Source organism: Bombina bombina, chromosome 3, assembly GCF_027579735.1.
Source record: "Bombina bombina isolate aBomBom1 chromosome 3, aBomBom1.pri, whole genome shotgun sequence".
Classification (NCBI taxonomy): Eukaryota; Metazoa; Chordata; class Amphibia; order Anura; family Bombinatoridae; genus Bombina; species Bombina bombina.
Window position 1 is genome coordinate 480522219 of NC_069501.1, and position 17371 is coordinate 480539589.

Sequence of the window (17371 nt, forward strand, 5' to 3'; positions counted from 1 at the left end):
AGCTGAGAGTGTCTTAAGGAATGAAAACATATTTACCAAAAGACACCCATCCACATATAGCAGATAGCCAAACCAGTACTGAAACAGTTATCAGTAGAGGTAATGGAATATGAGAGTAAATAGTCGATCTGAAAAGGGAGGTAGGAGATGAATCTCTGCGACCGATAAGAGAGAACCTTTGAAATAGATCTCCCGTGAGGAAAACCTTTGCATTCAATAGGTGATACTCCCTTCACAACCCTCTGACATTCGCTGTACTCTAAGAGGAATCAGGCTTCAAAATGCTGAGAAGCGCATATCAACGTAGAATCTAAGCACAAACTTACTTCACCACCTCCATAGGAGGCAAAGTTTGTAAAACTGAATTGTGGGTGTGGCGAGGGGTGTATTTATAGGCATTTTGAGGTTTGGGAAACTTTGCCCCTCCTGGTAGGATTGTATATCCCATACGTCACTAGCTCATGGACTCTTGACAATTACATGAAAGAAATAAATATTATACCATGGAGAACTAAAATAGTATCCCACATTAAAGGAGTGTGCCTGACAGAGATAGTGCAAAAAATAAAATAGAAATAGCATAAGAAACTATTTAAAAATGTATCTTAGTTGGTCAAACATTAAAGACTATCCTGTAAATCACCAAGAGGTTCCTCAGAAATATACTCGAGTCACCATAGACTACAGAACATGGAGTGGCGAAAATCTGTCTAATAAATGTGTCCCCTGGCTATGATGTACTCTGTGTATTACTGTGCCTTCTAATAGCCGGTGGGCTATGCGAGTGCAAAGTTTTAAGTATATACTTACCTGAACTGCTCCCACTCTATCATCCTTACTCACAGTAGAAATGACAGCTGCCAGAAGAGAGCTCATCCAGTGCTGTGTATGTCGCAACACAGCATAACTGTAAGGAGTATCTCGATGACCCAGTGGCAGGCTTGTGAATAACTCCATAACCTGCAGTATTTGTGTCACTACCCTAATACTCCAATACCCCCTCAATCTTCTAGTAGCAGCTCACTGAGGGAAAAATGAGCCTCAAAGTGGTCTGAGGACCTCCTCTCAACAAAGAATCTGGAACACCTCAATTCACCACTGCCCTCCTGGCAGGCAAAGATTAGACTGGCTATTCAGAGAGGTGGGAGGGATTGAGTACTCTTGGAAGTTTTGGGAATCTTTGCCTCCTCCTAGTGGCCAGGAGTTGTATTTCCAGGATTAATGGATTGTGGACTCTCACCACTTTATGAAAGAAGGTAACCTTTTAGTTGACATGTATATAAATTGATGTATACTTCCCCTATTTTGTAGTATAAACATACATACACTTTTGTCAAACAAAGAAAAAGCAGAAAATAAATTGAAAAATAGGATTTATTTGACCAGTGCTTTTTTTTTTCTATGGCATCTTTAATGATTCACCCAATCCAGAGAGAATCAATAGTCCAGATTAATTTAAAACACTTTTTCGGCAAGCAACAGTGTCCAGATCTTCTGTTGAAGTGCAGTAGGTCAAGCCCCTGTAAACGTTTCACTCTCGTTCTGAGCAACAGGGTACAGTAATGTATGAAAGCAGCAACAGTGCTGAATTCAAAGGAAATTGACTGATGTTATTAATGAGTGAATAGCCTGTGCCTAACATGTAGGAGAATAGATCAAGTGGTAATATTAGCCCCCAATAATAATACAATTCACTTTTTTCTCATAATTGAAGCAACAAAAGTAAAAATTTAAAAGTTATTCATGTTACTTTTGTTCATTTTTTTCCCATTGAAGTATTATATTTAGGCAAGAGAAGCAAGCTAGCCCCTTTAAAATATTCATTCTTATTAATGGACACCATAAAATATAGTTTATATACAATATAAGTAATGCTATACCAGTCAAAGCTAATTGTTTTCTCCCCCTCTTATGATTATCACTTTTCTCAATCTCTGTGGTACTGTCCCCAGGTCACTGCCACCTAGGATCTGACACGCTTTGGATTGGTAGGGAAATTATGAAAAAATAACCAGTTAACAGCACTTGGGAAAAAAGAGAGACTTACACAGACGCTGTTCTTTTTTTTTGGGGGGGGGGGGTCTATATAATAATACCAGCAAAATTCTTATTTAGCGGTTATCAAAATATATCATCTATATATATTTGTACATGTTGAGGATCATGGAAATGGGAAGAATAAAAACAATTTCAGAACAACAGTCAGAAAGATATAACATAACTGAATATAAAAGAAATACACCCATTGTTGTTGAATAGCCCTGAAATAGGGCAAAAAGCCACTCCCTACACGAAGCATCCAGCCCTCCCACCCAGTTAATGTTTGTCCTTTAACTTATTCTCCCAAACATATACATGATGACTGTGAACAGACGTTAAGATGCAGAATGAAGTCATAGTCTACTAAGGAGTAGTGATTCCCTTTGCTGGGATTTCCAAGCATCAAAAATACAGATGTCTCTGTGACAAGGGCATTAGGTGCTGTCATCGTGAGAAGGGGAGACAGCCGAGTAGTGCATGCAGCAGGAGTTACATAGATTCTATATAAATAACTCTCCCCAGCACAAGAAAAAATATATTTAGAGAGAGAAATGTATATGTGTAAATCTCCCCCCAGAGGCACTTTGTAGGTTATCCAGGGGATTTATAGAGACCCCCAAATTTCACAGTGATGGACAACTTGGGACATCATTATCAAGATTCCATCTCCTCAGTGTCCAGTGGAGGAGGCACAAAGCAGACTACCTCGTCATAAGTCAGACCTGGGAAAAGTATTGTAGACGTAGAATTAGTAATGTGCTTATTAATTACAACCTTCCTTACTGCAGCACTGAACCTGGCCCAAAAACACCCTCCCCCCTAATTCCTCTGTAATTTACACTACAATTACATCAATATTATCCAATACATTTAATATCTACTTTTTTTCTGATGAAAAGGTAGGAGAACATTGTTGTGCAATCCTTCCTTGTACAGAAGTGGTACTAGAATTTTAAAGCTCTGCTTAGGGAAATATGTACAGTTGTGGAGACAGTACTCTAAATGAACAGAAGCATTATACCTCACCTCTGTCTTTGTGTTTTAGTAACGGACAAAATGTTTATATTTCTAAATAACCTACCTATAAAACTCATACTGAGCAAAAAAAAAACATAATTTATGCTTACCTGATAAATTTATTTCTCTTGTAGTGTATCCAGTCCACGGATCATCCATTACTTGTGGGATATTCTCCTTCCCAACAGGAAGTTGCAAGAGGATCACCCACAGCAGAGCTGCTATATAGCTCCTCCCTCACTGCCATATCCAGTCATTCGACCGAAACAAGACGAGAAAGGAGAAACCATAGGGTGCAGTGGTGACTGTAGTTTAATTAAAATTTAGACCTGCCTTAAAAGGACAGGGCGGGCCGTGGACTGGATACACTACAAGAGAAATAAATTTATCAGGTAAGCATAAATTATGTTTTCTCTTGTTAAGTGTATCCAGTCCACGGATCATCCATTACTTGTGGGATACCAAGACCAAAGCTAAAGTACACGGATGATGGGAGGGACAAGGCAGGAACTTAAACGGAAGGAACCACTGCCTGTAGAACCTTTCTCCCAAAAACAGCCTCCGAAGAAGCAAAAGTGTCAAATTTGTAAGATTTTGAAAAGGTGTGAAGCGAAGACCAAGTCGCAGCCTTGCAAATCTATTCAACAGAGGCCTCATTTTTAAAGGCCCAGGTGGAAGCCACAGCTCTAGTAGAATGAGCTGTAATCCTTTCAGGGGGCTGCTGTCCAGCAGTCTCATAGGCTAAGCGTATTATGCTCCGAAGCCAAAAGGAGAGAGAGGTTGTCGAAGATTTTTGACCTCTCCTCTGTCCAGAGTAAACGACAAACAGGGCAGATGTTTGACGAAAATCTTTAGTAGCCTGTAAGTAAAACTTCAAGGCACGGACTATGTCCAGATTATGCAAAAGACGTTCCTTCTTTGAAGAAGGATTAGGACACAATGATGGAACAACAATCTCTTGATTGATATTCCTGTTAGAAACTACCTTAGGTAAAAACCCAGGTTTGGTACGCAGAACTACCTTGTCTGAATGAAAAATCAGATAAGGAGAATCACAATGTAAGGCAGATAACTCAGAGACTCTTCGAGCCGAGGAAATAGCCACCAAAAACAGAACTTTCCAAGATAAAAGTTTAATATCAATGGAATGAAGGGGTTCAAACGGAACTCCCTGAAGAACTTTAAGAACCAAGTTTAAGCTCCACGGGGGAGCAACCGTTTTAAACACAGGCTTAATCCTAACCAAAGCCTGACAAAATGCCTGGACGTCTGGAACTTCTGCCAGACGCTTGTGAAAAAGAATAGACAGAGCAGAGATCTGTCCTTTTAAAGAACTAGCTGATAAGCCTTTGTCCAAACCCTCTTGGAGAAAGGACAATATCCTAGGAATCCTAACCTTACTCCATGAGTAACTCTTGGATTCACACCAATAAAAATATTTACACCATATCTTATGGTAGATTTTCCTGGTGACAGGCTTCCGAGCCTGTATTAAGGTATCAATGACTGACTCGGAGAAGCCACGCTTTGATAGAATCAAGCGTTCAATCTCCATGCAGTCAGTCTCAGAGAAATTAGATTTGGATGATTGAAAGGACCTTGTATTAGAAGGTCCTGCCTCAGAGGCAGAGTCCATGGTGGAAGAGATGCCATGTCCACTAGGTCTGCATACCAGGTCCTGCGTGGCCACGCAGGCGCTATCAGAATCACCGATGCTCTCTCCTGTTTGATTTTGGCAATCAGTCGAGGGAGCAGAGGAAACGGTGGAAACACATAGGCCAGGTTGAAGAACCAAGGAGCTGCTAGAGCATCTATCAGCGTTGCTCCCGGGTCGCAGGACCTGGATCCGTAACAAGGAAGCTTGGCGTTCTGGCGAGACGCCATGAGATCCAGTTCTGGTTTGCCCTAACGATGGACCAGTTGAGCAAACACCTCCGGATGGAGTTCCCACTCCCCCGGATGAAAAGTCTGACGACTTAGAAAATCCGCCTCCCAGTTCTCTACGCCTGGGATGTGGATCGCTGACAGGTGGCAAGAGTGAGACTCTGCCCAGTGAATTATCTTTGAGACTTCTAACATCGCTAGGGAACTCCTGGTTCCCCCTTGATGGTTGATGTAAGCCACAGTCGTGATGTTGTCCGACTGAAATCTGATGAACCTCAGTGTTGCTAACTGAGGCCAAGCTAGAAGAGCATTGAATATTGCTCTTAACTCCAGAATATTTATTGGGAGGAGTTTCTCCTCCTGAGTCCACGATCCCTGAGCCTTCAGGGAGTTCCAGACTGCGCCCCAACCTAGAAGGCTGGCATCTGTTGTTACAATCGTCCAATCTGGCCTGCGAAAGGTCATACCCTTGGACAGATGGACCCGAGAAAGCCACCAGAGAAGAGAATCTCTGGTCTCTTGATCCAGATTTAGTAGAGGGGACAAATCTGAGTAATCCCCATTCCACTGACTTAGCATGCATAATTGCAGCGGTCTGAGATGCAGGTGCGCAAATGGCACTATGTCCATTGCCGCTACCATTAAGCCGATTACTTCCATGCACTGAGCCACTGACGGGCGTGGAATGGAATGAAGGACACGGCAAGCATTTAGAAGTTTTGATAACCTGGACTCCGTCAGGTAAATTTTCATCTCTACAGAATCTATAAGAGTCCCTAGGAAGGAGACTCTTGTGAGTGGTGATAGAGAACTATTTTCTACGTTCACTTTCCACCCATGCGACCCAGAAATGCCAGAACTATCTCTGTATGAGACTTGGCAATTTGAAAGCTTGACGCCTGTATCAGGATGTCGTCTAGATACGGAGCCACCGCTATGCCTCGCGGTCTTAGAACCGCCAGAAGTGAGCCCAGAACCTTTGTAAAAATTCTCGGGGCAGTGGCCAACCCGAAGGGAAGAGCTACAAATTGGTAATGCCTGTCTAGAAAGGCAAACCTTAGGAACCGATGATGATCTTTGTGAATCGGTATGTGAAGGTAGGCATCCTTTAAGTCCACTGTGGTCATGTACTGACCCTCTTGGATCATGGGTAGGATGGTCCGAATAGTTTCCATTTTGAATGATGGAACTCTGAGGAATTTGTTTAAGATCTTTAGATCCAAGATTGGTCTGAAGGTTCCCTCTTTCTTGGAAACCACAAACAGATTTGAATAAAATCCCTGTCCTTGTTCCGTCCGCGGAACTGGATGGATCACTCCCATCTTGCACACAGCTTAGGAATGCCTCTTTCTTTATCTGGTTTGCTGATAACCTTGAAAGATGAAATCTCCCTTGTGGAGGAGAAGCTTTGAAGTCCAGAAGATATCCCTGAGATATGATCTCCAACGCCCATGGATCCTGAACATCTCTTGCCCACGCCTGGGCGAAGAGAGAAAGTCTGCCCCCCACTAGATCCGTTTCCGGATAGGGGGCCGTTCCTTCATGCTGTCTTGGGGGCAGCAGCAGGCTTTCTGGCCTGCTTGCCCTTGTTCCAGGACTGGTTAGGTTTCCAGGCCTGTCTGGAATGAGCAACAGTTCCCTCTTGTTTTGAAGCGGAGGAAGTTGATGCTGCTCCTGCCTTGAAATTTCGAAAGGCACGAAAATTAGACTGTTTGGCCTTTGACTTGGCCCTGTCCTGAGGAAGGGTATGACCCTTGCCTCCAGTAATGTCAGCAATAATTTCCTTCAAGCCAGGCCCGAATAAGGTCTGCCCCTTGAAAGGAATGTTGAGTAATTTAGACTTTGAAGTCACGTCAGCTGACCATGATTTAAGCCATAACGCCCTACGCGCCTGGATGGCGAATCCGGAATTCTTAGACGTTAGTTTAGTCAAATGAACAATGGCATCAGAAACAAATGAGTTAGCTAGCTTAAGCGTTCTAAGCTTGTCAATAATTTCATTCAATGGAGCTGTCTGGATGGCCTCTTCCAGGGCCTCAAACAAGAATGCCGCCGCAGCAGTGACAGGCGCAATGCATGCAAGGGGCTGTAAAATAAAACTTGTTGAATAAACATTTTCTTAAAGTAACCCTCCAATTTTTTATCCATTGGATCTGAAAAAGCACAACTGTCCTCAACCGGGATAGTGGTACGCTTTGCTAAAGTAGAAACTGCTCCCTCCACCTTAGGGACCGTCTGCCCCGTGTAGTGGCGTCTATTGGAAACATTTTTCTAAATATAGGAGGTGGGGTAAAGGGCACACCGGGTCTATCCCACTCCTTGCTAATAATTTCCGTAAGCCTTTTAGGTATAGGAAAAACATCAGTACACACCGGCACTGCATAGTATCTATCCAGCCTACACAATTTCTCTGGAATTGCAACTGTGTTACAGTCATTCAGAGCAGCTAATACCTCCCCAAGCAATACACGGAGGTTCTCAAGCTTAAATTTAAAATTAGAAATCTCTGAATCAGGTTTCCCCGAGTCAGAGATGTCACCCACAAACTGAAGCTCTCCGTCCTCATGTTCTGCATACTGTGACGCAGTATCAGACATGGCTCTAACAGCATTTGCGCGCTCTGTATCTCTCCTAACCCCAGAGCTATCGCGCTTGCCTCTTAATTCAGGCAATCTAGATAATACCTCTGACAGGGTATTATTCATGATTGCAGCCATGTCCTGCAAGGTAATCGCTATGGGCGTCCCTGATATAATTGGCGCCATATTAGCGTGCGTCCCCTGAGCGGGAGGCGAAGGGTCTGACACGTGGGGAGAGTTAGTCGGCATAACTTCCCCCTCGACAGAACCCTCTGGTGATAATTCTTTTATAGATAAAGACTGATCTTTACTGTTTAAGGTGAAATCAATACATTTAGTACACATTCTCCTATGGGGCTCCACCATGGCTTTCAAACATAATGAACAAGTAGGTTACTCTGTGTCAGACATGTTTAAACAGACTAGCAATGAGACTAGCAAGCTTGGAAAACACTTTAAAACAAGTTTACAATCAATATAAAAAACGTTACTGCGCCTTTAAGAAACACAAATTTTCCCAAATTTTGAAATAACAGTGAAAAAATGCAGTTACACTAACAAAATTTTTACAGTGTATGTAATAAGTTAGCAGAGCATTGCACCCACTTGCAAATGGATGATTAACCCCTTAATACCAAAAACGGAATAACAAATGACAAAAAAAATTTTTAAACAGTCACAACAACTGCCACAGCTCTACTGTGGCTTTTTACCTCCCTCAGTACGACTTTTGAAGCCTTTTGAGCCCTTCAGAGAAGTCCTGGATCATGCAGGATGTCTGTGTCTGTAATTTTTGCTGTGCAAAAAAACGCCAAAATAGGCCCCTCCCACTCATATTACAACAGTGGGAAGCCTCAGGGAACTGTTTCTAGGCAAAATTCAAGCCAGCCATGTGGAAAAAACTAGGCCCCAATAAGTTTTATCACCAAACATATGTAAAAAACGATTAAACATGCCAGCAAACGTTTTAAAATACACTTTTATAAGAGTATGTATCTCTATTAATAAGCATTATACCAGTCGCTATCACTGCATTTAAGGCTTTACTTACATTACTTCGGTATCAGCAGCATTTTCTAGCAAATTCCATCCCTAGAAAAATATTTTAACTGCACATACCTTATTACAGGAAAACCTGCACGCTATTCCCCCTCTGAAGTTACCTCACTCCTCAGAATATGTGAGAACAGCAAAGGATCTTAGTTACTTCTGCTAAGATCATAGAAAACGCAGGCAGATTCTTCTTCTAAATACTGCCTGAGATAAACAGTACACTCCGGTACCATTTAAAAATAACAAACTTTTGATTGAAGAAATAAACTAAGTATAAAACACCACAGTCCTCTTACGACCTCCATCTTAGTTGAGAGTTGCAAGAGAATGACTGGATATGGCAGTGAGGGGAGGAGCTATATAGCAGCTCTGCTGTGGGTGATCCTCTTGCAACTTCCTGTTGGGAAGGAGAATATCCCACAAGTAATGGATGATCCGTGGACTGGATACACTTAAGAGAAATAAAGTATTACTTATGCCTTCTATGAAACAGATGAGCAAAGAGAAAAAATAACTTACTCTTCCACTCTTCAATGTCCAGCTCACGGCTCTCAAAGCTCTGGTCATATGGCTCGGCTATGGGTTCATCATCTGGGTCATGATACTGAGCAAAGTAGGCATGGGCAAGGGCTTCAGATGCAGTTATCCGCTTGTCTGTGTCCAAAACTAACATTTTCTCTAGCAGATCAACAGCTATAGAGGCAAAGTAAAAACGTTGATCAAGCATTATAAAAATTGGGATTAATATACTTTTATATTTCTATAAAATGTACTTGTACTTTTGCAACACTGAATGTGATTTATTTAATTAATATTGTGTGATATGATTTTGTTTTGGATTGCATTGGACACAACTTGCACCCAGGTAATTGACCCCTTGTGTAAGTAAGAGTGCAGACCAATAACACACATATTATATAGATAGGAAACTGAAAAGCAAGTCACATAAGTATGAATCAAGGTAGGTGGACCTATGTAACATTACCCAAATAAATTAGACAATAGAAAGTTGTCCAGCCCAGTAATAGAGACAATAGAAATTCAAAAATAGATGGGGAAGGAACAAGATTGCAAATTTGAACAGAAGTGCCAGATAAATTAAATCAAATTTATACCACCCATATTTTGGTAAAGGGATGAAAAATATTGTTTCACCCTCATATCACAAACCTTGTGGATTAGCTCCAAGAAATACATCCTCAAAATTCATCTTAGGCATGTATGGCAGAGATTGGATGTAGTTGCGTGCCTGGGGAAAGTAATCGAGATAACATATTGTAGAGTGAAAAAATAAAGTAACAACAGATAAAAAATTGTATTTTTCAAACTTGAATCTAAAATGTATTTATGTGAATGTATTTGTTACCTCCTAAAGCTCATGGCAATTGGTATAATACTCTTGTTATTAAATGAAGATATAAGAAACCTTATTAGATTATTCTGTGCATCAGAATATTATTTTCTCTGTTATATTCATGAAGTTTGAAGCCCACAGCTGTAAAATGGTATTAATGATTCTGTGGTACATGATGTGCAAGTCAAAATTACGTTTTTATAATTCAGAGAGCATGTACAATTTTACAAATATTTCCAATTAACTTCTGTAATTCTAAAATTGACCTCTTTACCTGGGTCTTCTTGGGTGATACTATTTTGCTTTGTTCCACAAGAGCATATCTCAGGAGCATGCATGTTTCTTGAGCACTTTTTGAAGAATAAAGTTACAAATATTGTAGCAAACACTGCTGCCATATAATGCTCAAGACACAAACATTCCAGAGTCAACCTCAGTATACTTTTAAGGAAAGGATACCAAGACAAATGTAACATTTGTGAAGTAAATTGTATTTTTTTCTCTGAATCATGAAAAGCTTAAAGGGATAGTCTAGTCAAAATTAAACTTTAATGATTTAGATAGAGCTTGCAATTTTAAGCAACTTTCTAATTAAGTCTCATTGTTTTTCTTCGTTCTCTTGCTATCTTTATTTAAAAAAAGCTGGAATGTAAGCTTAGGAGCAGGCACATTTTTGGTTCAGCACCTTGGTAGCGCCTGCTGATTGGCGTCTAAATGTAGCCATCAGCTAGCGCTACCCAGGTGCTTAACCTAAAATGGTCCCGCTCATAAGCTTACATTCAGCTTTTTTAAATAATGATAGCAAGAGAGCAAAATAAAATTGATAATAGGAATAAATTAGAAAGTTGCTTAAAATTGCATGCTCTATCTGAATCATGAAATTTTATTTTTGACTAGACTATCCCTTTAACTTAGGCCCCTTTAAGGACTTTAAGATTACGGTTTGGATTTCCGTGAAGAGTTATTATACAGAAGTATATTTATTGCTAGATTTTGTTGTAAAAACACAGGGAAATAAAAAACTGAGACAGCTTCCCCTTGAGATAGAGCTGCCTTCAAAATGATTGGACAGGAGCCTGAGACATTCACACACAAAGTAAAAGGCTGCATATATTTTACCATTAAAAGTGATGGTTTTGGCAAATACAGAAAAATTGCGTAGTAATGCAAACATTTTTAATAAAAAACGAGGTAGTTTAAACTTTCAACTTGCATTACTTCAAAGACATATCTGGCCCCTTTTGATAGCACTATCCACAATGTGGAGAAATTCTGACAATATTCCTTTATAGCTATTAGACGTTGCAGATTTTTTACTTGATAAAGATCAATATTGTACTTACATCTGACCAAGTATGACTAGAAGTTGTTTTGTGATTTTGTTTTAAACAATTTCTATCCATTGTGTGGAGATTCCCTACATTAGTTAGACTAATATATAAAATATGCATAAAAAGAACTGGGTTAAATAAAGAGGCTGTTCCTATGTGGTAATTCGCCATAGAAAAAGCTACTGAGCTATTGTTCATTCCTGGTAGAGCACTTCTCTCTTTGTACGCATTTGAATTATGACCCTGGGGAGGTCTCCCTAAGGGTGATGGGGGAAAGCAGACGTGGACTCCTTGCCCAGTGTGTTTTTAGAGAAATATGGCTGCACCTCACTGACGAGGCCCATAGGAAGTCAAAACAATTGTCTGGGGTTGTCATGTTCCTTGTTCAAAAAAGAATTCCCTGTTTTTTTCGGGGCTGGACTGACCTTACTTGGTGGGATAAAGACTAATATACTTCAGGAACGTTTTCGTTGGTGAAAAGCAGAACTGGGCTAAAAGAAGCTACTCCTAGGTGGTGACTTGCCATAATTATGATAGTCCATAGGGCTCCATAACATGTGGGATTAATAACCAAGCAGATAATCCATGTTACAGAATGGGTAAGACAATTTTCTGGCAGTTCCTATTTATCAGGCACAGCAGCCTGAAGGACTTTCCTTCCAAAAGCTGCTTGCGAAGAAGGAAAAACAGCAAAGAGGTAAAGTTTTGAAAAGGTATGCAGAGAAGACCATGTTGCAGCTTTGCAAATCTGCACTAAAGAATAATCATTTTTTAAAACCTAGGAATTTGCAACTTTACCTGTTTGAGCTAAGAGGCCAAATCTACAGTAGTAGCCTTCTGCTCTTTACGAGTCCCAGGGTACAAAACAAACAAGCTGGAAGATTGTCTCAACTCCTTAGTAGCTTGAAGATAAAATTTCAATGCTCTGACTACATCAAGATAATGTATAAATTGCTCATTACAATTAGCAGGATATGGACACAAAGAAAGAATAACATTCTCCTGGTTGATATTTTCCAAAGAAACCACCTTGGGAAGAAAATCATATTTAGTATGAAGTACTGCTATATCTTTGTGAAAAACTAAAAATGGAGAATCACAGGATAAAGCTGACAACTTAGAAATTCTCCTAGCTGAGGAGATTGCCAACAAGAACACCTTCCAAGATAAAATCAATAGACTGCATCAGTTCGAAGGGAGGACCCTGCAGAACAGAAATAACTCAATTCTAATTCCAGGGCGGATAAATAGGGCTCAAAAATGGCCTAATTCTTACTACCACCCGGACAAAAAAGTCTGACTGTCAAGAAGTTTAGATAACTCTTATGAAAGAGAACAGATAAAGGAGAAACTGAAGATATCTAGGAATCCTAAAGAAATACCAAGAAAATCCTCTAAAGAACAACATTCAAAGTATGCCTTCCAAATTTTGTGATAATTGTTTTGGGTTACAAGTCAGAGAGTCAATAACAGAATGAGAGAACCCTCTATGTCTAGGCGTTCAACCTCCATGCCATTAAACAGAGATTTGACATCCTGGTGGAAGAGAGGCCCTTGAGACAACAGATTTTGTCTTAGAGGAAAAAGTCATTGAGTAGAAGAGGACATCTGCACTAGATCCATAATACCATGTTCTGCAGGGCCAGGCTGGAGCAATCAAGATGACTAATGCTGACCCCTGTTTGTTTAGCGCAATGAGGAAACGGGTACATTCAATGAAAATTCCATGGACACATCAAGGCATATATATCATTTGAGCCTTTGCATCTCTTGATCTTTCACAATAAATTTGAAGTTTTTGGTTTAAATTAAAGGCCACCAGATCTATGTCCGGTAGACCCCATTTGATCACTAATTGATCGTAAATGTCCTGATGAAGAGACCATTCTCCTAGATGTACCGACTGACAACTGAAGTAATCCGTTTCCCAATTGTTCACACCTGGAATTAAACTGTTGACAGGGAGCATTGATTCCTCTCTGCCCAAGACAGAATCTGGGACAGTTCCTGCATAGCCAGTGGACCCTGGATACCTCTAGAATCTTAGTAGGAGCTTTGAAAACAAAATGTAACTGATTTAACAGGCTTGTTTTCTGCAGGTTTTTCCTCTGAAATATCCAGAGATCTCAGTACCTCATGCAACAAGGTGAGGATATGCTCCACTTTAAATCTGAAAGCATTTTCAAATTCAGCGTTGGGAACCAGGTCCTGTCCACCAGATGACACTTCCCAATGTGAACTGGGTTATTTGTAATCCTCAGTGCTCTAAAGCAGTACAGGAATTTAATGATGAGGGGAAACAGTTTGCATGTTCACAACAAGGGTGTGAGGTAAATCCCCAGATTTGCATTTATGCTTATTTGGCTTGGGAATAGCCACTAAATGTTCTGCCATAGACCTGTGTAAATAAAAATTAAATTCAGGACTAAATTCATTCGAGGCTTCCTGAGTAATATATACAGGAACAGGAAATAATTCCTTAGTTGATGGACCTGGCATACTGGAACAGATTTGCAAAACAGACATAAAAATTTACAGGGAGAGATATCAGTAGAACACTCTTCTAAAGGATTTGACATAGTTTCAGTGGGGACAGATTTACTGAGCTCCATTATGTGCAAATATACAGATATAGTTGAGTATGAACATGCACACATATACTGGTAAATAGAAATGGTAGAGATCCTGTGCCAATTTACACCCCTAACACCTGTAAATAGTTTAAAGGGTAAGCAAACACCTAGGTCCTGTATTAAATAGAGTGACAAAATAACCTCAAGTGACCCGCTGGCAGCTCCTGCATGGGTACTCACACCCCTCCAGTGACAAGAGACCATATCAGGATGATTTTAGTTGAAAAAAGGTAGGCAGATGCATAGAAGATCTTTTCCTCCCTAGCTGCAGCTCCGGAATGTGAAGAGAGAAAGAGCGGCAAGCTAAGGAGGCAGGGCTAATGCCAGTAATACTGCCAGTACCTCAGAGAAGCTGGAAATCAAAAAACTGCCAAAAATAAAGTTTACAGTAAAAACTCACTAAACATACCCCACAAATATTCCCAGTGTGATGGAAATACAAACCGGATACTCAGTGAGGGAACCGCTGATTGCTCTTAAAGGGCCATACTCCTATTAAAAAAAATCCCAAAAAATGAGGGTCCCAGGGCTGCCAATGGGTCCAAAAAGGGTGCCACTGGCCTTAGAATGCCCTCCTATGTGAAATAGTGCAGTTATATTTCTTTTTCAGGCAACAAAGTTTGTCAGTCGGAGAGCAGGCTAAGTTCTGTGGCTATCCGGCACCTGTATCAGAGTACCTTCTGAAAGCCTGTGGGCTGTCTGTGCTGTTGTAAGTGGCTTAACTGAAGTAGCACCCCTCCACTGGCTTACCAGTCACCAAACTGCAGTAGTATCCAGTAGAGAGCACATTCAGTGCTTACTCAAGTATAGCAGAGGATTTTTAAGGAAATACTGTTAAGTGATGTGGCCCTGCAACACCTGAGAGTAGTTATGGCTGAAATCCCTAGGGAGATACTGTGCACATAACGGTGTATTCATATGCCCCTGTATCATTCAGCTTGCTGGAAATCTCTTTTGTGAATTATATGTCCCAGGGTAAAGGGTCTCAACATTGATCTGAGCTCCCAAACCATCCATAAGCAAGTAGCTGTAACATAGCAAGTAGCTGTAACATCTCTATTCTCAACCTTCTCCTGGAGGCCAAGAACAAAATTGAAGAGAGATGGGGGGGATATAAGCTCTTAAAGTAGTATAAATAGTGGTGAAGTGAGGGCGCTATTTGTAGCTGAAGGAATAATTAGATGAAGTATACTCTAGATCAGTGGTTCTCAACCAAAGTGATCTCAAGGCCCGGTAAATTTTAGCTGGACATGTCCAGGGCCCGGTAGATAGATTATATATATATATATATATATATATATATATATATATATATATATATATATATAGTAGGCAGCAGGGATTTGCCCTATCAGTAACTAAGCAGTTCATTGTGGGTTTAGAGGGGGCCCTGGAGTGTGGAGGGTCTGTCGCTGTGAGAGCCATGGAGTGTGAGGTCTGGCCCTGGAGGCCCTTTCTTTGGCCCTTAATGTTGGGGGTCCTGGCTCTGGAGGTTGATGGGCCTGTTGGGATTAGGGCAGGGAGGCTACCATGTTCATTTGCATAAATTTGAATACATTTGGGTCAGTGTGAGACAGTTTTCCTGGGGCCTTGATTGGTCTCAGTCTGCCCCTGGTGTGCAGTGGTGTAAGAGTGTGCAGTGGGGGCATGACAGGTCAGGGCCCACCAGCAGGGCTATCACAGCCCGGTACTGGGCCACGGCCTGGCTGTTGAGAAACCAGGCTCTAGATACTAGTTATATGTGAGCTTTCTAAATTTTACAAAGCAAAGAGTATGTTAATAATGTATCTAGTTTTGCTTATTAGCCGTATAAGGTGCAAAGTGCTATACACAATACATGTGTGAATCCTCTGATTAGTAATAACAAAAATTTCTAATTAATTGATAGGCATCAACAAAGAAGCTAAAAAGGTATCAGTCAAGCTGTTAAAAGAACCGCAACCACAAAGTAAATAAGGTAACTCTAACCGAAGGTGCATTATATAAACTTTTTTACTCTGGACAGTGTTACGTGTTAATACGTTACATTATAACTGCGTGCATAGCACTAAGTGCAGTTTTTTCACAAAGTATCAACTTGAAATTTTGCATCTTATTGAACTTTTATTACGGCTTGTCCTCAGTTGGTGAAAATCGCCACAAATAATTATTGACATCCTACATTGGGGCCACTGTGAGATATACTTGCGTGCTTACAATTATATACATCCGATGTGTCTATTGAGTTTAATACATGGATATATCACTAAGATTACTGTTTTTTCTGGGAGACGTCCTACAGCCTATGAGGTTATTGATTTATACTATTGGATTCTTAATTTTTAATAAAATATATTAACTTGTATACATATCTTATAGTTGGTCCTTTTATATATATCTCTGCTTATAATAAATGGATTTTATTAATCAATTCTTTAGATTTTAATACTAGATCTATTATATTTTACACATTGCACTAACTACATAAATTGAATAATACATTGTTATTATATAACCCTAGATCAATACATGCACATTGTATTTTTGAATAACCCATTGCACTTTTTATGACACTTAAGTTTTACACAACTTTTTTTCTCTTTTTATCTACTATTAATTAGAAATTTTTGTTATTACTAATCAGAGGATTCACACATGTATTGTGTATAGCACTTTGCACCTTATACGGCTAATAAGCAAAACTAGATAAATTATTAACATACTCTTTGCTTTGTAAAATTTAGAAAGCTCACATATAACTAGTATCTAGAGTATACTTCATCTAATTATTCCTTCAGCGCCCTCACTTCACCACTATTTATACTACTTTAAGACTTTGAAAAGACTGAAGGATCTTTTTCTTTCAGTGAGGTGTTTGGAATCTTCATAGTTCCAGCGCTCTACTTATTCACACTTTCACACACGGATATATGTTCTTGGCCTCCTCCTAGTGGCAGAATCATATCCCAGATATTATGGAGCCCTATGGACTATCATCATTATAGGAAAGAAAAAAATATAACATTAGAAATTGCAGCATCATATTGCTACTTTTAATGTGGCCTTTCCCTATATGAATGCAAGCAGACAAATGGTTAAACTAAGCACGTGAACCCTGGCCAGTTAATTCATGTTGCTGAACAGGGGAGCACCATAATGCTCCTAAACCTTCTTGTCATAATATTGTGCAAGTAGGTTATGCTATTTTAAATTTCAGTTTTTCCAGTAAAGCATTAAGAATTATGGTTCCTTGGCTTGACAACTTTCTTCACCCAATAATTTAGATTAATAACTTGCTTCCATGAATATAGTCATACTAATAATATCGACAATTACATCCTTTAATACAATAACAGTTATAAACATACATCATACAGGACCTGAAGCACATAAAAAAAAAAATCTTAACATGATTACTTATTGAAAGAGATCATAATAGGCTTACACAAATTGGTAACAGCTAGTTTGGCACACCTGCATTTTCCATGTCTTACAAGACAG

At 40.0% G+C, this 17371-nt stretch overlaps 1 protein-coding gene across 2 annotated transcripts in view; it reads right to left on the reverse strand.

The window, feature by feature from the left end:
• Window positions 1–1356: 1356 nt before the first annotated feature.
• The window catches only part of LOC128653483 (mitogen-activated protein kinase 14), a 350993-nt gene continuing 334978 nt past the window's right edge, over window positions 1357–17371 (reverse strand). For both annotated transcript variants that reach the window (XM_053706818.1, XM_053706817.1), the window contains exons 10-12: window positions 9744–9822; window positions 9093–9266; window positions 1357–2762 (exon numbers count right to left, since the gene is read on the reverse strand). In XM_053706818.1, the coding sequence (XP_053562793.1) occupies window positions 2695–2762; window positions 9093–9266; window positions 9744–9822 (321 nt within the window). In that variant the 3' untranslated portion in view covers window positions 1357–2694. The remainder of the gene's footprint in view (window positions 2763–9092; window positions 9267–9743; window positions 9823–17371) is intronic.